The 25,632-nt window shown below is 35.4% G+C and overlaps 2 protein-coding genes across 5 annotated transcripts; one reads left to right on the plus strand and one right to left on the minus strand.

Moving 5' to 3' along the window:
- Positions 1 to 534: 534 nt before the first annotated feature.
- LOC105162601 (putative UDP-glucuronate:xylan alpha-glucuronosyltransferase 5) lies at positions 535 to 4,054 on the plus strand. Its single transcript, XM_088883248.1, has 2 exons — positions 535 to 2,760; positions 3,056 to 4,054. The coding sequence occupies exons 1-2, from the start codon at positions 1,895 to 1,897 to the stop codon at positions 3,975 to 3,977; spliced, it is 1,788 nt and encodes a 595-aa protein (XP_088739374.1). The 5' UTR covers positions 535 to 1,894; the 3' UTR covers positions 3,978 to 4,054.
- Positions 3,775 to 24,309, minus strand: LOC105162443 (ARM repeat superfamily protein). Of its 4 annotated transcripts, none has more exons than XR_016065127.1 (23): positions 23,961 to 24,309; positions 22,009 to 22,110; positions 19,192 to 19,335; positions 19,024 to 19,104; positions 18,639 to 18,708; positions 18,301 to 18,371; positions 18,064 to 18,227; positions 17,901 to 17,972; positions 17,582 to 17,813; positions 17,167 to 17,229; positions 16,816 to 17,082; positions 15,236 to 15,349; positions 14,972 to 15,098; positions 14,720 to 14,889; positions 14,534 to 14,635; positions 11,468 to 11,571; positions 11,086 to 11,380; positions 10,713 to 10,957; positions 8,038 to 8,541; positions 7,635 to 7,929; positions 7,338 to 7,521; positions 4,710 to 4,851; positions 3,775 to 3,792 (listed from the first exon to the last, which is right to left on the minus strand). XR_016065127.1 is itself a non-coding variant. In XM_088879497.1 (22 exons), the coding sequence occupies exons 1-22, from the start codon at positions 24,066 to 24,068 to the stop codon at positions 4,772 to 4,774; spliced, it is 3,594 nt and encodes a 1,197-aa protein (XP_088735623.1). In that variant the 5' UTR covers positions 24,069 to 24,309; the 3' UTR covers positions 4,366 to 4,771. The 4 variants fall into 4 exon arrangements, 2 of the variants coding, with proteins under 2 accessions (XP_088735623.1, XP_088735627.1); XR_016065126.1 differs by lacking the exon at positions 3,775 to 3,792 and adding an exon at positions 4,366 to 4,632; XM_088879497.1 differs by lacking the exon at positions 3,775 to 3,792 and having other exon boundaries at positions 4,366 to 4,851.
- Between the last annotated feature and the right edge of the window lie 1,323 nt (positions 24,310 to 25,632).

Consider the following 25,632-nt stretch of genomic DNA (forward strand, 5'->3'; position numbering starts at 1 on the left):
GTTATTGTAACAATATATTTTAAAAGAATATATTTTTAATATTTTAAAAATTAAAATCAACTATAATGGGTTCAATCCCTCGAGTCTTGGGTTTAGTTTAGTCAGTTCGTCAGTCCAAAAAATTCTTTATGGGTCAAATCTTAAGTTTTAATATACTTGCTTTAGGATTTGTTTGGTCAGCGTGAAAAATGGGTATATAAAAAAAAATAAAAGTAAAAATAGATATATATAAAAACTTAGTGTTTTGTTAGAAAGAATAGTTGGAAAGAAAATAAAAGTGATTCTATATGAAATCACTCTGGAGTTCAACTTCTTTTTTTGTCAAAAATTGGGCGATAAAAGTAAAAGAATGAGGTCAAAAAAGTACATATTTTGTTTTTATTTATCCTATTATTCATATATAATTTTACTTCAATTCTTTTTTCCTTCCTACTAGTAATATCGATATATTCTAAATTTAATTGACTTATTACTAACTAATTGTAGGTCAAACAAAGATTTTTCTGACCAAATTACCCCTTATAAGAGTAAAAATATACCTACTCAAATTAGTGTGTGAAGATGTACAAATGTAGTTTGGTCAGAAAAAGTAATTTCTACCTATAATAAATCAATTATAGGGTAACGATGTACATATACTACAAAAAAATAAATAAATAAATAAAACAGGATTTGGCACGAATCACCCGACTGTTCCAAAGCCCGTGCCTATTTAGGAATAGGTTTAGCACTCAAGAGGAACAGTTGGGTGGTCGATGACGTCATGATCCTCATTTTTTATATGTTATTTTTTTTGGCACAGCAAAATCATTACTACATGTATTACAAAAAAACTATTACAATGTTCGTCCCAAATACCGGTCCAATTTTGGAATGATAGAATATTGGAATTGTATTTGGAATACTTTATTAAAGTTAGTAACGATCTTGAGATAACCGTTCCTAATTGTAAAACAAAGAATGTAAAAAAAAATGACAATTAGTAAATGTATTCCAAAATAAGGTGCAATTTGGAACGACTTTGTACTAGTATTATAACACCCATTCTTAAGTATGATTTCTACTAAAAAACCTGTTGTGTTACAAAAGTCGTGACTAAATTAGTTCTAAGTTGGCATGGTTTTGTGTAATTATAATAATGTATTTCTAAGGTCGTTCCAAAAACAGAAGAAACGAATATATTTCAACAAATAGAAAATCATTCCAATATGAGGTCCTAAGACCGTTACAAATACAGTATAGATCGTAAACAAACGACTAGTTTTAACTGCTATTTTTGTGTTCCAGGAATCGTTCCAAAACCGCTCCAAATTTTCCTATCTATATATATACCCCTCTTTCGATTTAATCTCACTATCTTCTTCCATTCTTCTTATATTCTCTTTATTTCTTCAATCTCCCTCGAATTTCTTGATCTCTTACTATCCCAGTAATACTTTTATACTCTCATTCTTAAATCTGTCTCAAATTTTGATAGATATTTAAAGTTATTTTCGTCAGGTAACAACTTTAACTCTTTATTTGTCAATTAATTATATTTGTTATACTTTTGTCAGTTAAATTTAATATTATAATATATACATATGTGTGTGTGTGTAGCACCCATCATGTTAAAACAGTTGAAAAGATGGATGTATGAGAAGAACCTACCTAGAAGGGCGGGTCTTACTCCAGAGTTTGATAATGGTGTTACTGCATTTAAAACCACAAGCATGATTTCCTTGCATCAAGAAAATTGAAACAATCCCCCTTCCTGTGTTTTATTACAACATTCATTGTAAAAATTTTGTTAACATATGGAGATTCCCACCTAGAATTATTGTCAATATCCATTTCTGTGAACCATTACATATATACTTTGGCAATTTAACAGAATCTTTAACATTTACTGCACATGCTTTGTAAGGCTATTAATCAGCAAAGAGAAAGTAAACAATTCTTGCATAAATATGCCCTCAAAACCTTAGTATCAACCCCAATGATCATGACAACAAATCTCTTTAGCTTCTCTCTCCTCATATTCTCTCTCACCCTCCTTTTCCTAACCATACTATACAGTGAAAAGCTTTACAAGATTGATAGACATGAAAATGAAATCATGTCTATAAACATAAACTTTGCCTCAAGATTAAGTAGAAGTACCCCTCGATGGTACCAAGTTGTGGCAAGAAAGATGAATAGAAAAAAGATCAAAATCGGTTTACTTCACGTTGCAAACGGATCATTCAGTGAAAAAATGGTATACGAAGAAGAAGTAGAGGTGGTGAACATACTCTTTGAACCTGTTTCTAAGGAAGTAAAGTGGAATGACCTATTCCCAGAGTGGGTTGATGAAACTTTACCATGGGACTCAACCAGGTGCCCGTATATCCCGATGCCACAGTTTGACAAGTACGATGACCTAGACGTGGTTGTGGCCAACGTTCCATGTGGAGAAGGAAGGAGAGGCCGCGGTAGAAATTACGATGATGTTCTAAGGTTACAAGTGAATTTGATGGTAGCTAACTTGTTGGTAAGAAGTGGGAGAAAGAATGTTAATGGGATTGATGACCACAAAGTATTTGCTGTGTTTGGAGGATCATGTGGTCCTATGTGGGAGATTTTTCGATGCGATGACCTGCTATGGCATGAAGGGAAGTCTTGGGTTTATAGGCCTGACTTGGGAAAACTGAAGCAGAAGGTGCTCATGCCTGTTGGCTCATGTCAGCTTGCCCCTCCCATTGCAGAACCAGGTTACATTTATATCATTTTTTGTCATATGTATGTACCCATTTTTGGTGCTTTTCAAATTAAATCATTGTTGATTTGAGTTATAAATTTTAGCATGTATGGCATGGTAGGGATCAATGTGACATCTTGTTCTTTTTGTAGATCATGTGCTCCTTTCTGTCAATATACTAACAAAAACTGACAAAATATGGGACGAAAAATGATATTTTTCCTATAACGGCCCGATTCATTATGTGGATCATTGATAAAAAACTGTCTGAGATTTAGACCAGAAAGAAAGGGAGACAAAATTGGTTTGTGGGGTTATTGTCTTTTTCAAGTAAAGTCTCATAAATATCTTAAAGGCCAATCATTCTTTGCTTCATGATCTTCTGGCAGGCCAAGACGGAAGGGACAAGGCAAAAGAAGCTTATGTTAGTGTACTTCATTCATCAGAAGATTACGTCTGCGGTGCAATAGCTTTGGCTCAAAGCATAATTAGATCAAACTCTACTAAAGACCTCATCCTGCTCGTAGACGATTCAATATCCACGAAATCCTTACAAGGGCTAAAAGCAGCAGGATGGAAAATCAAGCACATAACACGAATCCGCAGCCCTCATGCAAGAAGTGAAACGTATAATGAGTGGAACTACAGCAAACTCCGGATATGGCAACTCACAGAATACAGCAAGCTTATATTCATCGACTCTGACTTCATAGTTCTGCGAAACACAGATGAATTCTTCATTTACCCACAACTATCAGCAGCTGGGAACAGCCGGTACGTCTTCAACTCCGGATTCATGTTGGTTGAGCCATCAAACTGCACGTTTGAGACCCTCATGAGACAAAGAATCAAGGTGGCATCTTACAACGGGGGAGACCAGGGATTCCTTAACGAAATGTTCATGTGGTGGCATCGGTGGCCGACTAAGCTGAATTTTCTCAAGGATTTCAATCTCCTGCCTAATTACTCAATGCATGAACTCATCCCTCAAGATGTCTATGCTTTGCATTACTTAGGATTCAAGCCGTGGATGTGCCGTCAAGATCAGGACTACGATTGCAACTGGGATGTGCCTGAAAATAAGCGGTTTGCAAGTGATTCAGCTCATCGGATATGGAGGCAAGTGTACAATAGCATGCCCAGTATACTTAGAGTTCATTGTGTGTTGACTCCAGAAATGGAAGCTAGAAAAAGAATGCACATAGCAACAATGGATTTTAATGGCAGATTTGGTAGAAAGTTTGTCGACAATTTGTAACAACGAAATGGTAATAGAGGATCGAATTTTCTGTTGCAAAGTATATTTTATCATCTAGACATTCTTGTTTACTTTGACGTGTAGACGTGGATTTGCATTTTGCGCCCTTGGGTTATTAATCCATAGAAACATTTAACCAGATTAAATCTTCACCACAATTTGAAAAATATTTTTGACATTTCTATTAAATGAAAATGCCTTCTATTTGATCCTTACCCTTTAATTTCGTATGATTCTATATATTTTGGAATAAATTTGGTAGAAGTTGCAACTATAAAAAAAAATATGTTGAAACTAAAAAACCTACTATATTGTTAATTTGTTTATCGATTGACACACACACACATATATAAATGTATTACAAATCCTGAAATCTACAACAGATATCTGAAACCATTAACCAGATATTTGACAGTCCAAGAAATGGAAGACTGCAGCAGTGGACCAAACTAGCTGCGCAATTTTTCACAACAGCCCCCAAACTTGAGCTATATTACATTACAATATCGGAAACTCCAGAGACAAGCTGATACAAGCATTCAGTGCATGTAGGAGTCAGAAAACAGGTACAAACATGGACTGGTTTCCTTCTACCAGCAATGAGACAGATAAATACTATAAATATAAGCTGAATCTCATCATTAGCAACTCGTATCTGGCAAATTTACAAATGTGATCAGTAGTAGCCTCGAGAAAATAGAAGCTGCCTCTCTTTACTTTGGTATCTCTTACCTTAAGTGGACTATTTTTCCTTTGTAAAACTATGTGACAGAATTTGCAGTAAGATATTGTCTTTATGTAATTGCAGCCAATCCAATGGCATCCCCTTCATCAAGGCTGGAATCTGGAGCAGCATCTGAATTGCGATTCCTCACTAAAAAGTCAATGGTTATGACCAGTGGAAGCACAAAAATAGTATCATAAATGACTTAATCAACTTAGAAACATGGTCTGGTTATCAAGGGTGGGCACCAATGAAGAATAGGTCAGCTTCCTTATCTGAGTTTCTTAACCACTGAACTGAAATCAACATCGGCCAGCACTAAACTTGAAATGCCCACAGTAGAATAAGCTATCGTTTTTATACTGCTTCATTTATCAATTCGTAATACAATCATCGGTCATACTCGCAATCAAGTTTCAATCATACAAACAAACTAGAGATGCATTGCATGCCTTCAATGATTCTTATAAGGATTTCCTTATACACGAGGCAAAACTATGTTCATTCAGATACATCCGTTGATGCAGTTCCTGTAGTCTATGTTAAGGAAATTGGACATGTCGATATATAAAATTTTCAACCATCAAAATATAAAAAGGATTGATCTAATTTTCAAAACTTGAGGACCAAAATTGACACTGTTAAAAATGGCAGATTTAAATATACATATTTACATTCGTGTCAATTAAATTAGACAACAAATAGTTCAATATATAATTGCAAATGGGACAGTTTACAGTAAATCACGTTACACTAATAAATAAGTAAAATTAGCATCTGCATATAAAACACAAGAATTACTACCTACTATTTTCAACATGCCTTGCACATGACATAAATTTTGTTAAATTTGTTCAAAAGGTCCTTGTCCAATTGGTCTCAACTCTAAGCAGCAGCCCTATAAGATGTTGATTTATCACTCTACTAAGTCAGGGTCAGCCCTAGGCACAGGGGGCTTCTACTAAGAGGAGATGTTGATAACAAAATAATAAGATAATTACTTCCGCCTTTTTTCCCCCTCACTTGTTTACCCCATAATTTATTTCATGTCATAATTAAAATAGGAATATTTTAGTTGTTTCAAAGTAAAAGACCAACACTTAAACACCAAGTTATTCATACTGGTACACAAAAAAGATATGATACCAACAAAATTTGCACGATTATACGAATCAGGCAGAACTAGTTTCATAGCAGTCATTCAAAAGAGAAATTCCATAAGCATTGAGGAACAAAGGGAAGACTCAAATTCTGAAAATTTGAGACTTAGAAAGTATATAAATTTGCTCTAAAACATCTGTACCTTAAGCAAACCATCAGTGTTATATTTTTACTCTTAAACAAATTGGGTGTCTGTCCACAAATTTATTCGGCAGCCATTTAGGAGCTTCCGTAAATGCTTGCAACATATTGACGTTCATGAAATCTCAATTACGGTGCACTTATAGCATTGTTTGCCTTTTAGTAGTAACAGATAACATTAATACATGCTTAGCAATAGGCCTGGGTAAACCGATGCCCCAGCCCAAGCCAGCCCATTCAAGGCCAATTAAACAGGTGTTAGGGTTGGTTCAATGTGTAATTCTATGGACCTACCCAGGTTTGGGGTCTCCAGTTTTATGGTGAACCTGCCCTGTACATATTATTAATATCCATTAATATATTTGCTAGGTTTTAGGAATTTGACCTCTGATACTCACACACTTCCAAGACTAGTTAGAGCAAGAAAATATTGAGCTAGATGACATTATTCCCAACTATCAATAACTTATATATTCCAAAATTAAGGTGCTAATGCCACTTTTAATGTATTAATAAGGATAAATGATCTAAAAATTAACCTATGCTGTGGAATAAATATTTAGTGGTTGTGCAATTAGATCTAGCACAATCATTATGAAAAATCACATGAATTGGTGAACTAGAGAGCTTTGTTACTCTTAGTTATTTGATAGTTCATATGATGAATGTCATGTAATTTGAGTTAAGAAGGTACTTAAAAAAATATCACTTCTATGATTAACCAAGTCCAACAGGGTGGGAAGGATCGGGAAGGGTGACAACTAGGGCAGGTTGCAGATTTTGATGGGGGCGGACTTCACCCAATGTCAAGAATAAGTGGCCCAGGAATCAAGTCCGCTCCAACCTTGCCGCACAGCCATCCCCACACTAAAGGTCTAATATCATCACGGTATAGCTGGGATACTGAACAGGGCAAACTCCATAGCTCCTAATTAGGATTGAGATTCATCACAATCTAATTTGAATGACTAATCATTGATTCTACGCCAGCCTATGAGGTGGTGTGGCCTAATAAATCAGTTAATAGTCCCATCCCAGTAGTACAAACAATAAGTGGTTGAAATAAATAAATATATAGCACATTGACAATTTTGATTACAAGCTTTCTTCTATTAAAAATTAATGACTGGTAAAAAGTGTATCACCACCAAACAACTAATGCACGTCTTATGTAGTCCAATACTTAAGGATGTGTATCACAAGAATTCTAATCACCAATCCTATTCCATTTTCCATTTTTTCTATGTTTGTTCACTTTTGCTTTTCCTCTCTTTCTTTCTCTCTCTCTCTCTGTGGGCAGGTAAGTATGCAGTATTCACATGTAGATCACTTACTTGTGACATTTGTAATGATGTTTACCGCCTTCTGAGTTGCAAGAGCTTTCAACTTGTTTCCTGTTGCCATTATTAGAAGACTTTTCATATGTTGCTTTTGCTCCTTGGGGCTACCTGTCTTTGACAAAGCTTCTTCAAAGGCAAGTAGATCTTGTAGGGTGATGCATGGGAGAGAAAGCAGAATCTGCAATAAAGAACAGGAAGGATTATGTTGGATCAGCTGTGTAAGACATCATATAAGCAGTCAGCCATAATTTATCTCACATACAGTACAGTGGTAAAAGGGACTTGTCATACCTGCCTGGGTGATGGATCTCTATTGGACAAATAAATGAAGATCTCACGACAAAGACCAACTAACTCAGCACTTATAATAGCATTTGATTCGAGGGTTAAACCTTGGATGATAGCAGAAAACAGATCTTTGCATACAAATTCTCTAAGTTCCACATTATCTGTTGAAATTGCAAGGAGAATCACTAGTCCACAAAGAGAAGTAACTTTAGACATAGCTTCACTATCAGTCCATCCAAATGCTTCGATGCATATTTTCAAGATTGGAACTGCAAGATCTTTTTTATTCAATACAAATCTGCAAAGGAAATAGGTGACATGAAGGACCTTGTACATTAATCATTAATCATTAACCATACATAAGAAGTTGATTCCAAAGAAAAGGTTACAGTTTCAAGGAACATACCCAACCATAGAAGTAGAAGCAAAGGCCTCCAAGTCTCTCATAGAAGAATCGTCCATCTGGCTTACTTGACCAGCCTGTTCTAATGAAGGAAGCCCAGCATTCAGCCCAGGAGCAGCAAGAACAGAGCAAAGAGAACAAATCTCACGTGTTAGATCTCTAAGAAGCTTTTCCTCCATGACTTCCACTTTTAAGTCCAATCCAGCAAGTACCCCATGAAGGTCAGGAACTTTTGCTTTGCCTTCTCGTAAAAGACTAGACCATGAACAGGTAAGAGCTTGCCAAACATGAAGAAATAATGGATGCAGGAGTTTTTCCAGCCACGCATCCCACAGATCTGAGGGACAGAATTTAACCAGGGGAACTAAAGCCAAGTGTACCAGCTGTTTTATATGTCTGAACTCCATGTGCTGTATGTTTTCCATCAATGCCAAAATAATAGAATGAGGGTCCATGCATCTGAAAAAGGAATCTCCGAGGGTTGCAGATAAACCTAATATGCTATACCTACAGCACGAGAAATTTAATTAGATAAAATTCGCTGTCCACATTAACATAACTATTCGGGACAGGAGATTATAATAAAGCCATCTGCAACTGCTAACATAAGAGCTGACAAATGTTTATGGATGGGAATCATAGGATCACTCTTTTTCTATAAGTCCATGAGAGTTATTTCAGAAAAGAGTCCATAGACTCCATACGACTAGGGAGAAAGACCATGTCTTCCTACATTGTAATATTAACATCTACAAGAAGGAAGCTTTGACTGATGCTGTAAGAATTGACTTTTATCAACAGAAAGGACAGTAGGAGATAAAGTTAGAAAAAATATCACGAACAAACAAATTATAAAAATAAAAAGTAAAAAGACAGACTGTCAATATTATTCTGAATTTGAAGTAAGAACCAAGTGGAGATAAATGCATTTTTTATTCAAATATAGTCACTGATGCAATTTTGGTTCTCAAACAATTTAAGGTTGCAATTTTGGAACTCAAACTTTAACTTTTTTGGAACTTTTTGTCCTTCCGTTAACATTTCCATTAAACTTAGCGGAAATTTCATTTAAAGTGGAAAAAATTGCTATTGTCCTCCCATTTTGTGGTGTTCTTCAAGTTGTCCTCCGGTGCATTCCTTTTTCCTATTTTCAAACTTCAAAAGAGAATAAACCAAAAAAAAAAAAACTAGAGCAACAAATTTTCTAAAATTTATTGACAATTTTCCTATTATTGACGATTTTTTGTTAAGATTACTTACAAAATTTGTTGCTTAAATTTTATATTTTTTTTTTGTTTACCCCCTTTTGAAGTTTTGAAAAAAAATAAGAAAAATGGATGCATTAGAGTACTACATGAGAAACACCACTAGGAAAATAGCAATTTTTTTCATTTTAAATGAAATTTCCATTAAATTTAACGAAAAAGTTAATGTTTGAGGACTAAAAATGGATTTATCCCGAACCAAGTGAGAATGATTCAGGGGATAGACATCGGAGGAATTTTTTCTCTATAATATTTGATTCTATCAAATGGTAACTCAAATTTCAACAGAAATATTTTCTTGCTAGAACTCTGTGATTGTGATACCTACCAACTCACTGCCGGCCTGCTTTCAGTATACAACTACAATACCCACACTCTCTAAACCGTTGCAGGGAAAAGCTTACATGAATGCCAAACCAACATTCAACAACCTAAGCCCAACATCGTAAGCACCACTCTGGGCTGAGAGATCTTTGACAGAACCATAAGAATCACGTCAATCAGAATCTATTATTGCATCACTGTCAGAGATGCAGATAGAAAAAGAGTCAAGTAGGTTCCAAGTGATGAATCAAAATAATTTCCACCATCCTGGTTGGATGCAACTTGGATTGTGCCAAAGTTAATCCATTCCACGAAGTTCAACAACAGATCCATTCATCTTCCATTGGATCTGTCATATCTGACAGTGAAGAAAGTTTCAATTTGCATACGTAGTGATCAGAGATGGTCAGTAAGTTTGTGTTCCAGCAATAACTTGATAAAGCGATGGGGACAATGGAACTCAATGGTGAAGGAGGTGAGAAGTGAGTGAAGATCAGTGAAATTTTGTCATTGATAAGGATGCAGGTAAGTGGTACAACTAACATGATCAAGGTCTAGGAGGATAGATTCAGATGGCAGAATTTCATTACTTGATCTCCTTTCTGTTTCTCCCAACACTTATTTCTCATTCTTGTATTCTACAATAAGACCTACAATAGCTTGAGAAAGCAAATTTGAAGTTTAGGAAAACATTACTACCCTCAGTTCAATGAAAGAAACTCGCGATTTTATTTTGGATAAGAAAAGAAGAAAAAGGTAGACAAAGCTAGGAACTTCTAAATTTTACCCTAGCCTCAAACGGACTATATATATAACATGTATTCTCCCGGGATATCTTGAAAATGTCAACTCAAACCACAAACCAGCCTGAAAGTCAAACCACAGAGACAGTATGAGCATCATGTTTGTGCCTGTCAATTTTCTTTTTCTTCTATTCGATATTTTCTTAGATCAACAGGTGCAGAAGCAGAAACAAGGAATAGACTCTGAGCGAAAGAAGTTCAAACGTAGAAAGTATGTCATTTAAACTTTAATATAATTCATTGATATTTGGCCTGAAATGTTGCCATCAAAAGTAAAATCACGTACCCACTATCTCTTATTCCTCTCAACCAATTTCTTATATCAGCTTCATTAGGCTCTGAATAAGCTTCCCTGCTGATATCAAACTGAGATCCATCATGAAAAGTTAATGCACCCTTGGGCAGTTTAACCTTTCCTTCTCCAAGAAGACCGGCCTTTTCAACATCACTCATTAACATCGCCGCCCTCATTTCTCCATGAAGTGCTTGTGCAACAGAAGGAGACCAAAGAGCATGTATCGCACGAAGTAGCTGGTCATTACAAATGCACCATAATCATCGATTTGATGTATTAGAAGAAGATCATCCAATTTGGAAACGCTTATTACCAGAAATCAATAGAAAAGTTGCAATAGATATATCAAGCACCGCATCCTTACTTTAAGAAGAGGCGGCAGCATCCACGAGAGATGGGAAACCATTGGGTGCTCAGCAGGAGAATTTGTTTTTGAACTGTTCTCTGAACTCGGACTACCTTTCCTAAAACCACTCCTCTTAAGTGCCTTCTCAAAGAATGTTACTGTGTGGAAGACTGACCACATAAACTTTGTGTCGGCACAAAGGCGAACTAAGCTGGTTGAGTCAGTTAAGTATGCTTCTTGCCACTCTGATTGAGTCCATTGTTTGCTCAAAGGCTCTAGCAACCAGAGCAAAACTTCTTGTTGCTGTTGCACCCTGGAAGTTTAGCAATTCATAAAATCAGTTGGATTACACAAACCTCACAAGAAATGTACAAAAACTCTTTCTCCATCATGTGATTACCCAGCAGAAGAAGCCATAACAAGAAATGCTTCACCTAGAAGATTTTGCTCCGCACGTAGTAAAACACCTTCCGTTTGCAAATATGTCATAGTGCTCGCGATTCCCTGTAGACATTTACTAATATAAATGAAGAAATTGCATTGTTTTACCAAATTCTACCTATCTAAATTCATATGAGTAGGGAAACATTGTGTCTAGTATTACAGTATGTTCATTTGAATCCCAAATATCACTAACTACTAAGACATCAAGATTCACAAAAAGAAAGTAAAGTCCATATAATGCCAAGGATGATGGCTATAGATAAACCATCTTCAACCAGATTTCAACAATGTCTGCTGCTTGTGCAATCAGCAAACTTGAATGTTACCTAAAGTTGATTTAAGGACAGCCCCTCAAGTTCAGTTCATAGGTTCATCCATAGGCGTAACCCCAATAAAAATTGATTGCCATATCTATTATGATTAGTTAGAGACACAATACTAACAAGCTAGACCACACTCAGTTCATCCACGTCGCCATATGCATATAACTCTTCGGGGTTAGTGTCACAAGTTCGACTACAAGTCTATGATGGAATTAGAGCCAATCAATTTATGGGTACGGCTAAGCCCAGTAGATTGTACAATTAGTAACAACCGTTTCCAGCCCTGTGCTTGAGATTACGAGAAGGATCCAGAACACTATACCTGCCACATTTCAAAACATATCTGCCCTTATTCAAATGTCTAATTTCCAAAAATTGCAACAATATAGCAAGTGCAACTTTTCTCTCAACACCATGTGTCATCGGCTGATGATCTTCAACATTAGAGTGCCCACTAGCATGGTCATCACAGGTCAGCCAAGTCATTATCAGCATGCACCCTCTAAAACAGTGGGGGTGTGCAACTAAAAGCAAGGATGAGCAAAGCTTATAGTACAAGTTGATTAAACCTTAACAACAAAAAAGGTCTTTGAAACGATAAATATGGTACCAAGTCACTAGTTGTCTGCAGAGTATTTAAACATTTTCCTCCCCAGAGCTAACAAATTGTGCATTACAAAGTAACAGTAGAACCATTTCTTGAACTTTTAATTTAAGTTCAGCTAATCTGAAAGTCTAACTAATCTCAAGCCTACCATAGCTAAATAATAAAAAAAGCGTATTAAGTAATAGAGAAGGAATAGTTGAAAAGAGTAAGCCACAGCTAAAGGCACGGGAGACGCAGCCTCTGCACATATTCACAAAAAAGTGCACCTTGCTCACACAGCTGCATGGGGCACTGTGCTGGCCTTCAATGAGATATCCAGCACAAAATACAAAAGCACCCTAGGCTCCAGATAAGTTACCCCGTAAAGTCCTCAAGAATAGCTTCTTCTCCAAGTTCTTCTTGCTACTTACTCTCTTTCTTGTTTTCTCTACTCTCCCTTCTTCTCACATTTTTACATTCTCTTCTTTTACCCCAATCTAGCCTGCACCTTCTTCTATTCTTTCAGTTGCTGTTCATCAGTATCTTGTTTTTTCCTTCAATCTTTCTTTAACATTTATACTCCCTTTTTTTCTGAATTTGCTGAAATTTCTGTAGCAAGCATTTTTCCCTCATTTTTCCTTTCCTTTTAGATTAACTGTTGAATTCGCTTTTTTATAGTGAGTTACTCGTGCCACAGAAATTTGTTTCTTTCTTATCTTCATAATTTTTTCTTTGTCCGATATATTTGTTCAGAATACTTGTATTTTGGAGATATAATGAAAAGGATGTAATACTGATCCTTCCTTCAATAAGGCGTGCACTGTGCCATGCCCCAAGAATCCGGATAATGTTGCACCATGAGTCGTTAATGACAATTAGAGACCCATAATCATCATCTCAATGAAGAAAGTCATAAAACAAAAGTACTCATCATATACACTTAGTTTCAAGTAGAAGAAAAACAAAATTTCTTCACAAATATCAGGACTCAGACATGCTGTTCGTTATGCGTAATTGAGGGCTATCAGAACAGCGTGAACCCTACAAGATTAGGAGAATTATTTTCCTTTATGAGGGCTTCAACAGGAAGAAGTATTTAAAGGCAGGAAACATAAGTCTAGATAACAAGATGATTATTTTTAAAAAAAAAGATTTAACAAGATGATTAGAGAATTGCAACAGGACAACGACAGAAAAAACAATAGTCCAGAATAAGCCAAACAAATCTGGTACTATCCCGTAAGAATATAGCAGCACAATTTTACTTTATCAAACACAAAACCGAAATTTGCACATTTCCCAAACCAGCTATGAAACCACCTTTCTCCCAGAGTTTTAACACTTAAAACCCTCTCATTTGAAATTTGAGTTGATGGTGCAAAACGATGCAGGAAAATTATGATATACTACCAACAAAAAAGGAAAAAGCAGCTTCCAGCTCCCCAAAACCAATTAAATGAAAGAGGAAGTGAATCAGATTCAATCTTTACAATCTAGGACTATTCTTGCCCTCACTGCACTTTAAATAACCCATGAACTCATCCATCATGACCCTAGATACTTCACACCACAAATGCACCGAAAGCCTTAAGCCACATAAGAAAATTCCACCAACAAAAGTAATTTTTATATGTTTACTTGTGCTTTATCTGTTTATTCCCCACGATCTTTCAGTTATCAGCGATTCTCGAATCCAGAAAATATCTTGGAAAAGTGCCCTAGCTACTAGCTCGTGATCCCACATTAGCATATTCCTCACCATTGCCACAGAATGCGGACTTCTACAACATTTTCAGTCAGCTGTAAAGCATGCATCTCTTAACTTGTGTATTGTTTATGGTTTTCCCTTTCTAATAGTTGATTTCTATTAGACAGGCACCCAAGACGTGCAGAAGTGAGTCCATTCACTAATTGTGCCACAATTCCACAGAGCATTTCTCTTGTGTATTCTAGAGTAGGTCTAGGTAAGTAATGGTATTGCAAGTCAAGATTCCACACTAAAAGAAATGGGGAACTGAACAGATGAGACACATAATACAAATTAGATATTTTATTGCATTATTGAATTAATCAAAACTAAATGAGATCTTACGAAATAATGAGAGACATGTACCTTCATGTGAGGTAAGAGGCTCTCGCTAGCAGCCTTAGCAATTCGAATGAAGGATGTACATATCTGCAATCTTGCACGCCGAGCACTGCTTGTTGAAGGATCCTACAGACATTGATTGGGTTTTGAGCAAGTGTAAGGAACATGTTGTAAATTGTATTCAATACTCAAAAGAAGACAAGAAACAACCTTAACCATGAAGGGTAGCGATGTTAATAGTTCAAAAAGTTTATTGATTACGGCGCCAACAGCATCTGGGTAGTACCTCAAGAAAGGACCCAATGCATCTAAATAGTGGCCAAGAACTTCCACCAGTGTTGGTTCAGTCCATTTCAATGAAATAAGCTGTTGAAGCAGACCTTCAGGTGACAGTAACCAGATCAGCAGAAGTTAGACACCAAAAGAGAAGCTTCATATATATGGATGTGGCAGTCATCAAACCTTCAAATATTTGATGCAAGGAAAGCTGAATTTCAGTGCTGTTCTTGCCATATTCATTTGATCCATCAAAAATTGAGCTGACAACATTTTCTAAAGCCAAATGCATGCTTTCTATCATGGCCAAATCCTTGATTCCAAAGTCAATAAGAATCGGGACAAAGGAGATAGAAAATGTTAGCATGTGATCAAACAAGAATAAAGCTGCCAGTAAATTAAAGATGTTAAAGATCCAACACAGGGAAAAAGAAAGGTCTTGAAACTTACCTTTGTAGGTAGAAGCACAACCATAAAGCTCTTTATAACTTCAGTAATTCTCTCAGACACTTTAGCAGCAGCTACAAGGGGCTTGTGACATGCAATGAAACGGATCAATTCCAACTGCAAGGCCAAAGAGAGCCCTTCAATATTTGTATTCCATATAAAATCTTGCATCTGATATAATTTTCCACTACTTTACTTGCCATCATAAACCCCTTGTCAAACTTGCTCTTCACTATTAGGGGATAATTATGTAGACACTTCTGATCTTACGCACAATAGCAGAAGTAATTAATGATTGCGAAGTTACACCCCCTTGTCAGTGCAGGTTGAACCAAAAAAGTGGCAATTTTTCAGACAATTTATACCCATAAATATCCAAATCGAAAAAAGCCGGAGCTTCTGTATCAGAATCTCTTTTTTTCTTTCTTATGTTTATATCCCCAATAAGCATATGTGCATATACACACGCAGGCATAACGACAAAGACATACACATGTTATGCTGGGGATAGCTTTTGCAGGTTGGGGATGGGGGTGGCAGGTGGGTAATATAGGTGTATGCTGCTAGAGCAGGAGGTTGAGTATCAGGGACAGGGTCTTGCAGCAGTGGTGGGCTAGATTATAAATGAGCTTGGGGGGGGGGGGGTGTAGAGGAAGAAAACTGAAAGATAATGAGATGGGAAAAAATTCCAAAAAAGAGTCAAATAAGTACTGTATTTGATTATTACATTTGAACATAGTTGCACTACTCTTATAGACTAGTATAGTGATCTGATTATTAGGTAGTTAAAAATACTATATTACTCATTATTTCATCAATAATGACCTGACAAGTTAATAATTAAAGCTAAATGAGTAATTTTATACCCATTAAATACTTGTTAATTATTTGATTAGTTAAATTAATAGAGTATCTTTTTGTAAGTACAAAGACTAATCTTCAGCAAAGCGAGAGTAGTTTCTTCACCCAGAGTCAAGAAATGACCTTTCTATAATTTTCTTTCCCTTTCTTTCTTATTTCAGAAGTCAACAATATCATAGTGGATAGTGAAGATATTAAAACAAAAAAAAAAACTATTAAGTAAACAAAATGAGGAAAACCAATGATTTCAGACTATATTAATTCGCTGTCTGTCTTGCATAAGATCCAACAAGATGCTCCCTCTTGACCTTTCAAACCAATAACTCATTATTTTTTCACCCAAACAGACTTACTCGAAAACTAACTACATTAACATTTGTTTTTCTGCATTGGGGGTTGATTGTGTGCCTCCTTAACAATTAGTAACAAGAAAAATCATATTGTTCCTTACTCTTTGTAGTAAAACGTACTAACAAAATACTATTCTACTCTCTTCTTTTGAAACTATCCCACTTCCAAACATCAAGACTCATCCAGGATGTAGGTGAATGTACAAACAAAGGCCAGAAAGAAAGAAGTAGCAAACACTGATACACTTTTTTTTTAAAAGACCTATTAAGACTTATTTCATGTGCCCTTTTTTGTTGCAAGAACCAACAAACCATGACAAAGCAACTAATGGAAACCAGTTCAACAAAAACAAATAGTCATTTCAAGCATACCAGTCGTGAACGGTACTGACTGAAATCTACTTTGCTATCAAAACCATCACTCCACAGCTCTAAGGTTCCAACAGCTGGTGCAATTCCAGGATGAACTTTTTCTTTCATCAGCATCCGTTGGAAGGATGTGTCTAATATAGCACAGCAAACATCATCAGTTACCAAAGCTAGCATATTTCTCTTCTCATTGTCGGCCTGTCCAGTACCCGTGTTCAAGCCATCAGCCAAAGCATTCTTAGATTTGGACATTAGGTCACGCATCAGGGACTGTCACAGCAGGAAAGACAATTATCAACAACCTTAAGGCTATACTTCGTTATCCTTCACCAAGAAGCAATCTAATAACCATACCAGCCAAAAGAGTAGAGATTGGTAATGAAGTGCCAGCTTAGAGTGTTGGAAAAAGCCCAGCATCTGGGTCAAAGACTTCCACGTGTTAGAGACAAATTTCAATATAGCAATAACAAACACCACATAGTCGTATCTTTTCAAGGAGATATTTCAACTTATAGATTTGTGAAAATTATATATATATATATATATAAGTGCTTCCGACAAGTACAAACAACAGTCTCTTGCCACTTGTAAAACATATGACCTATGACGTAGTGGATGTAGCCATTTCTCAATATTCCTCATCTAAACTGTAATATGCATGGTAAATGGTAACATATAATAAACCGCTACTCCTGTAGCTGGAGCTTACATCACTAACATCTTGAATTATTGATCATCAATGCAAAAAGAAGAAAGTCCAACAAATAACCTGTTGAAGGTAAAATGAGAGAACCGTGCTATCAGCGGCAATACACTGCAAGTTTGTAGAACCCAATGAAACCAAACTTTCACATATGTATTCTGCAAACTCAAATTCACTATCACTGCTGCCACCACTAGAGCTGGACTTCATAAAGAAATCTTTGGTGACATTCATTAAGACCTCAAAAACACTCCTCATTGCAGAATCAAAGTCAGAAGAAGCATCCACAGGTCTTTTCCTACAGTAAAGAATACCCAGCGATAAGTTCTTAATCTTCTGGCAAATTATAGAAAGTAATTGATTAAGCAAGAATCTTATCACCTACCTTGGTGAGACAAGTTTGAAAAACTCACATGCGTGAACACGAAAATCAGGAGAAGTGAGTAAGAAACCACAACTGTTTGTTATAGAGAGGAGAGAGAAAGTTAACACTGAGTCAAGATTCAACTGAAGAGTATGTGGAATTTGAAACAACCATAGTACCATACCCATATATGATTCCATATCTTGCAAGGTCAGGTAACGGAGCCCACTCAGCATATGCATTAACAGCATTGACAGCGGCTACCACTGCTGCTCCATGCTGTTTTGCAATGTCCATTTGCTGTCTACTAGCTTCCATCATTGCAGCTCCATAGTGTCTCTCCAGCAACTAAGCAAGAAAGATACTTCACAAAATAATGCTAGAATAGATATACAACATAATGGTGGCAGCCAAAACTTACAGTGTACAAGAGAGGCAAAATTTCTGGCAAAGCCTGACTTAGCCCACGTAATAAAATCCGGCGCCTATCACCTTATCATAGACATATCAGTTAAGGAAATTAGAAATGAAAATGCATGGGAAAATTATATCATCTGACAAACATTAATCCTCAAAAGAAAATTGTAAATGCTGCACAAAATTTTTTTGGGGTTGCAAAATCAATTTGCACCTGAAACTTATTGAAAAAGACAACCTTAGAGCTATAAGAAAGGTAAGCTAATACTGAAACAAACAGAACTTCTAGAGCCTATATACAAGGGTCAACAGTGATAAAATCCTTAGGCATGCATCACAAACCTTCTAAATCCTCATTGTGAACAGTAATATCTTCTGGAAGCCACCTTAGCACCATTGCAACCAGCTCGGCCTGACAGGATTAAAGATCTGATCTTCACCAAATAGGATCAAGCAATCTTGTCCTTGTTTCGGAATCAACAAGGACTGTTTCTGTTACAAAATGCATGGTATATACATGCAAGCATACATGTAAATGTATTTGTTTATACCTATGAAGGTGTCTACAAACCAAACACATATATGTTTGTTTGCAGTTGAGACACAGTGTATGGAGCACATGTTCATCGAACCACACACATCACACATATATATATTAATGCACCACTGTATCTAGTAACGTAAAACAACTAAAACACAGAAGCACACCAGAAATGATGCAGTGCACCTGTATAGGACCCATGTTGGAAAGAGTGATTATGGACGGAAAAAGTTCCTGCCATAGATTTGGGCCTTCTTTCCTAACTATCTGCAAAAAGAAAAGTCAAATTGATACCAACCATTGAAAAAGGAGGCATGTGCTTCAGAAAAGTTTGGGGACAAAATGATGAAGAACCTCAGCAACAAGAGCAGCTGTCTGACTTTTCAAAGCCCATTCTTCAGAAGGGTTTGCAATTTCAGACATCAAATCAACTGCTAAATTCGCGAATTTCCTTCGCTCCACAGGACTTAACTGGTCCCACCGCAACCGCACCAGATGCTGAAAAGGACACGCTTGAGGAAATGTTATTATCCCTATAGATCATTCAAACTATAGCTACATATTGATTGCATGTATTTTACCTTGGCAAACATAAAATGTGCCATAAACACAAGAGATAAACAGACAAAAAGAGAAGTATCAACATACAGCAATTATAACACGAGAAGATACTTTGTGTTGCCAAGATCTTACATATGGTACCTAAGCTGCCCCATACTGCTACTTATTAAGTGAGACTAGCCCTCGGAAAGAAGCATGGACCACAAATTCCCTTTTATATAGGATGTGCTGCAATTGAAGTATGAGAATACTCCTTGTTCCACATCAGTTATGAAAGAACTATGTGGTTGGCTTTGTCAGCACCTGTGTTCCTTATTGACCAACTACTTTTGACAGTAATAAACTGACTTGGGGTCCTTGCACTCACAATTCATCTTTCATTAACTTGTAACCCATCATTGCAATTTGCAGGCAAATCACCTATTCATGTGCAGCAAAAGATTGGGCGCAAGCTATTCTCATCATTCCTGCTTCCCGTAAACACCGGATTTAAGAACTACTTTCCATAAATACGGCATTTGGAGAAATAAAAGGCTATGACAATGAACAAGTAAAGTTTCTTAGTTATTTGTTGCCACATCGGTGATATGAATCTTCGACCTAAGGAGTTCTTATAAGAAGCAGACTCTTATTATGATCCCATCTTAACCGTGAAATTATCATGTATGGCAAATAGGCCAGTAACTGAAAATTGTCAGTCAACTGACTTATTGCAGATTGAGGAGTTGTTGCACTGCGATATTAACTGTGTAAACTTCATCATTGTAAGAATAACCAATGAGCCTAGTTTTGGAATGCCGATTGAAGCAACACCTGGTTGAACCATGTTAACTTGTGGAGTCATCTCTTCTGGCATCCATAATTGGGTGCTTATATCAATTACCATCAACACCATGTCACCTTCGCAATTTACTCACCGTTTGCAACTTTCCATACTAAAGGAGCTACATATAGAAAAAGTACAACACAGATATGAGCTTTATTTACATAAAAGAAGTTGTTAACTGATTCCTTCTTTCCTATATCTTCCTAGATTGGAGGCACATGAAGATTAGTGCTAGATTCTGGTTATGTGACATGCATGTTGGCAGGAAATCATTGGTGGTGACGATCGGCGATTGCAATGGTAGGAGTTTAGCTACATTAGCTTTCCTCACATTTTTGGCTTAGGAAAGCTAAAGGTCAATTTATGTTCTGCAATTAATTGTAGATGTTAATTCAAAGCAAGGTTCTTAACTGCATCCGAGAGATGCAAATATAGTGGACAAGGCAAACTAACAGATCTCCGAGCAAGGTCATATTTAGGAGAATTTGCAACCTTGAAAGACCCATAAATTCTGAAGGAAGAATCTTGAGCTGAAATCAATGGAAGTAGTTTTTAAACAATCTTTCTACACATCGCTTCATAAGAGAATGAGAACAGCTTCTCCAGGTAGGTAACTTTTGATAGCACGGATCCAAGAAAAATACATTCAAACAATTTGAGAAGGCACTGAAGAGTCTGTGATAGATTCATGTGTTACAGACAGGGTGGGTTCCTTGCCACTTTACACAGAAAAGGTTAGAACAGTTGGTGTTTGGTGAGTAATATTTAACCCAATGGATATATCAATTTGCTCGCATTTAATAGTGTTTTTGTGGGGCTGGAAAAAGGGACAAACCCAGCCATTTCATAGTCTTGAAAGTTATCATCATAAGAAGCACGAAACAAGAACACCTTGAAGGGACAGATAATCCAATTTCTATGAATGAAATCCATCTTATCTGACATTTCTTCAAAGAACACTCGATTTGTCCAACCTCAGATACCTCATGGATGAAGCGTTTGGCAGTAGAAAGTAAGCAAGGTGTCTCCTTTATTCCGTTTGATTATAGAGTCATCAGAGATTGAAACAAACATGCAAAAATTTAGGGTGATGAATTTCCTAAATGCAATATCTTACAGATTCTCAAGTCATATATATACAAATATAGGTTGCATTTCCAACACTAAATCGGTATTAGCAACCCAATCGCATTTGATTAAGATTATAATAATAAATTAGATCAATTCAAATCACATTTACAGGACTTGAATATAATCAATTGTCATATTATTGGAGGGATTTTCTCCCTTTATTAATTATTGACATGTGTGTACTTCAATTATAAATAGGTGGCTATTGTAATCTCCAATAAGAGAGCATAATATGAATCAGCCCTTTGGGCATTCTCATGTGGATGTAGGCTGAATGGTCAAACCTCAGAATTCTTTTCTTTTCTTCTTCTTCTTAACTTTAGCTAATATTTGACAATTACATTTAAAAAGAAACAAATATATTATGAATCAAACAAAATCTTGTTTTTCATGAATAGGTCTATTATATGTAGGGAACTTAATCCATCATTAAACAATTCTAATTTTCACGCCAATTTAGTCCTATATTTTAAAAGATGCACAACGATTATTAAACTCTCAAAAGATCAATCTGCCCCCCCCCCCCAAATCCCAAAAGAATAAGAATGTTTAACTCATTGCCAGGTGGTTTTTGAAATTAGTTTAAAACGGAAGAGTCAAATCATTTTTCTCAGAAGAAACTGAATGTGAAGGACCATAAAATTCAAACGTACCTGGAGCATTTTAAAAGCATGTAAACGGATTTCAGAAGACCAATCTTTCTTTACCAAAAGAAATGATGTATTTGCCAGTACATGTGTATCTCCAGCTTTTATCTGCAAACATATAGAAAAAAATGTCTCAGATAAACTATTCACTCCATTTGTAGTAACAAGACTGGCACCACAATCTAAATAGACTTATTTCCAGATCATTCAAGAAGTCTGGCTTTGAATGCTCAAACAACTACATTAGGTCTAGGACCAAGGAAGGAATGGCTAGTGATTTAGGAAGAAATGACTAGTGATTACAAGGAACGGATGGCTAGTGATTTATGTGTATGTATTATGTAAAGAATATTTGATAGCCTAGAGGTCAATTGAAAGGACAAAGCTAACTTTCAATGACATATATCAAAGTATTAAAGCTGTGAACGAGGTGTCTCAATCAAATGATGGTGATGGAAGCTTAAAATTACAGAAACTATAATCTATTAAAACCGCCTTTTACATATGTTGATAGATTCTTCAGAACAGAATTGCATTCAGCAACAATCTGCTCTTGACCTTGTAAAGCATTATACATTCATTACAAAATGAACATAGAGATTCATTAGTTTGGTCCATCCAAACTACCATTGTAATCCTAGAGACAACTCATTAAGTATCATATCTCAACATGGGAACTTGAGAATTAGTTGGAAAAGCACAGAATTTATATGAGTTGGATATAGTTGCGTTATCTTGGTGGATCAGTAGATAGAAATAGCTATTTAGACCTACAAAACCTTCGGTGGTTTTAAGTTTGAGAAAAGTGCATATATTTGAACAACCTACCCCAAGAATTTTGCAAAAGATTTAAAACACAGGAATAACGAGAAAATCAAAACAACTACCTAAGGAACATTAACATTGCTAAGAAACTCAACAAAAGCAGTTAAAGACTTCAAACGAGAAAAAGAAAAATAAGAAAATAAAAGATACTTAATGTATTTTGTGCAGCTGAAAATTTTGGCTATGACAAGGACACAGTCTCAATTCTAGCAAGACTTCATGGTCACGGAACAGACCAACAAGTGGCGAAGCACAATTGAAATATATTAAACCAGAAAAAGACAGTCTTTTGATTCTTAAAGCCTACAAGGTGAATCAAACCAGCCTAACTAGAGCTCATCTAAAGCTCTAATGTAAATGAATAATCAATTATGTTGAAGTCATGTTTCAAATTTCTGTGTTATGTTATTAAATGCATAAAACTCCAATATATAGAAAATAAGTTAAATTAATGCATGCTTTGCGGCTCCCTCTAAGATTTTGTAAGTAACTAAAAACATAGGGTATTTAAAAATAACTATTCCCATATTCAACTCATTTTACTTTCGTAAACTTGCTAATTTATTTTGATATGCAAGTATTAACCTTTTTCAAGAATCAATTCAAAAGATCTTTTTTTTCCTTTTGGAAAATTGAATTTTTACATGAAGCTGAATGAAATTTCAAAATCTGAGACTTATGAACATAAAGGACTATGAAAGATGTATATTACCATCGTCTATACTTAATGCTTGGTTTTCTAACAAAATTCCCCTTCAGCCCTAGTTCCCTCAAAACACAATTCATAAAAGAATATCAACTATAACATCGCATTTGATCAAGAAAAGGAAAGGAAAAAGGTGAACAACTCTCTCTCTCTCTCTATCTAGTCCTTGAGTAATTTATGTCCAATTCCTTTTTACAGACACCCACTAAAACCTTGTTATGCAAATATATCTCTCTCTAGTCCTAGCGTAATTTGCATCCAGTTCCTATTCACAGACAACCACTAAAAGGCCTGTTATTCAGATATTCATGCCATCATCATCCTAAAAGAAAAAACCCACTACCAACGAAAAGATACTAAGAAACTTAGAAACTAATAACGGTTTCTACCACGAATACGGGAATTTGTGCTTAGGATAAAAGCTTACAGATTCTAAGTAGGAGTGCGCAGCAGCACGAGCATCCGGAGTGGAGGTCCAGTCGAGGGCAGCGGCTATCGCTCGCGCCACATTGGCTGCGATTCCACTCTCGTCCATTTCTTTATTCCAACGGCGAAAAAGAGAGAAATGGGAAGAGGAATTTGTTTCTCTTTCTTGTCAATGTGAAGAAGAGAAGAAGCAAGTGCAGCCCAGGGGCTTAAACTTTAAAGTTAAAGCTACTCTCTCTCTCTCTCTCTCTCTCTCTCTCTCTCTCTCTCTCTCTCTCTCTCTCTCTTGTACAGTTGTTGGAAGTACGAAGAAAAGAAAGAGCAATAACATTAACAAGTCTCTTTTACCGCTTGCCGAAATCGTCTGGTTTCTAGTCATATACATATGAATACGATGATGGCACTTGAAATTTCCAAGTCAAGTCTAAGTCATTTTTACGAGTATTCGAGCCTGCATATGTTTGTTCTTTATTTCGGTAAAAAATATATATTTTTTATATTTTTTATTAAAAATTGTTATATCAAATCAATATATTCGTACAAATAAATATATTTTCACTTTAATTTTTATTTTAAAAACTAAAAACTTAATAAAAAAGCGTTTAAGAAAAATTTTGAATATTTATAATTTTATCAATAACCTGCAAAAGTCAATGCGTATTAAAGTTTTGTTTGTAACTTTTGATTTAAATCAATCATCATTTAAGATGCAAAAAAAGCATAAACTATAAATGAATAACATTTTTTTTTCATTTTTTTTTGGTAATAAAGGTGTTATGCACTTATTTTGAATGTTAGCAAACACCCTTGTTATGCGGGTCACCTGTTGTGTGTATATATTAGTCGTTGTGGCACGTCGTTTTATACGTACATATAATAAGTAATATTTTACATTTTGAAACGTATTATAAACAAGATAAATATATAATCAGTACATTGCATTAATAAAAAGAACGAAAGAAGAAAACAATAATTTATCAATTAATGTAAATTTTGAAAAGTTGAATAAGTTAGTTATTTTATCATGAAGGGCATTTTTTACTTCACAAAAACTTGGTGTGGTGGTGTCATTAACCGCCGTTTGTGAGTGTGACATGACTTTTCTTTATAACTGTTGTTTGATACGATTGAAAAGGAAATAAACCTCAAATATTTTTATTTGTTTTGTACAAGAAAACATATCAAGAACAAAAAGCTATTTTTTATAAATTTTTATTGAATAACACTTTCTCTTCATTTTGTACTTAGAAAATAAACAAAATAATATTATAATAATATAATTTTAAAATATAAAAAATTTAAAAGCCTTATTAATAAAATATTTATTAAAAAAGATTATCTATACTATATAAAAGAAAATACCTTTTCATCTCACAAATTGCGGTTATGACACCTCAATACAAATTTTATTATCATGTCAATAATACCCCTAAGTTGATTTTCTTTATTGCTTTATTTCATTCTTTTTTTTAGAATATATTTAAAAAATATAAAATATTATTTATTATATGTATACAGGGACGGCGTGCAACGACGATTATTTTTATTGTTAACTTTGATACAATAATTTTTCAGCGAGTTTGTTATATTTTTTTTGACAATTATGTACAGTATTATCAGATGGGCAATAAAATAAGTATTTTTTATTTTTTTTTAACTTATACTTTAACTTT

This window comes from Sesamum indicum, linkage group LG1 (assembly GCF_026168435.1).
Source record: "Sesamum indicum cultivar Baizhima isolate 11 linkage group LG1, ASM2616843v1, whole genome shotgun sequence".
NCBI classification, from domain to species: domain Eukaryota; kingdom Viridiplantae; phylum Streptophyta; class Magnoliopsida; order Lamiales; family Pedaliaceae; genus Sesamum; species Sesamum indicum.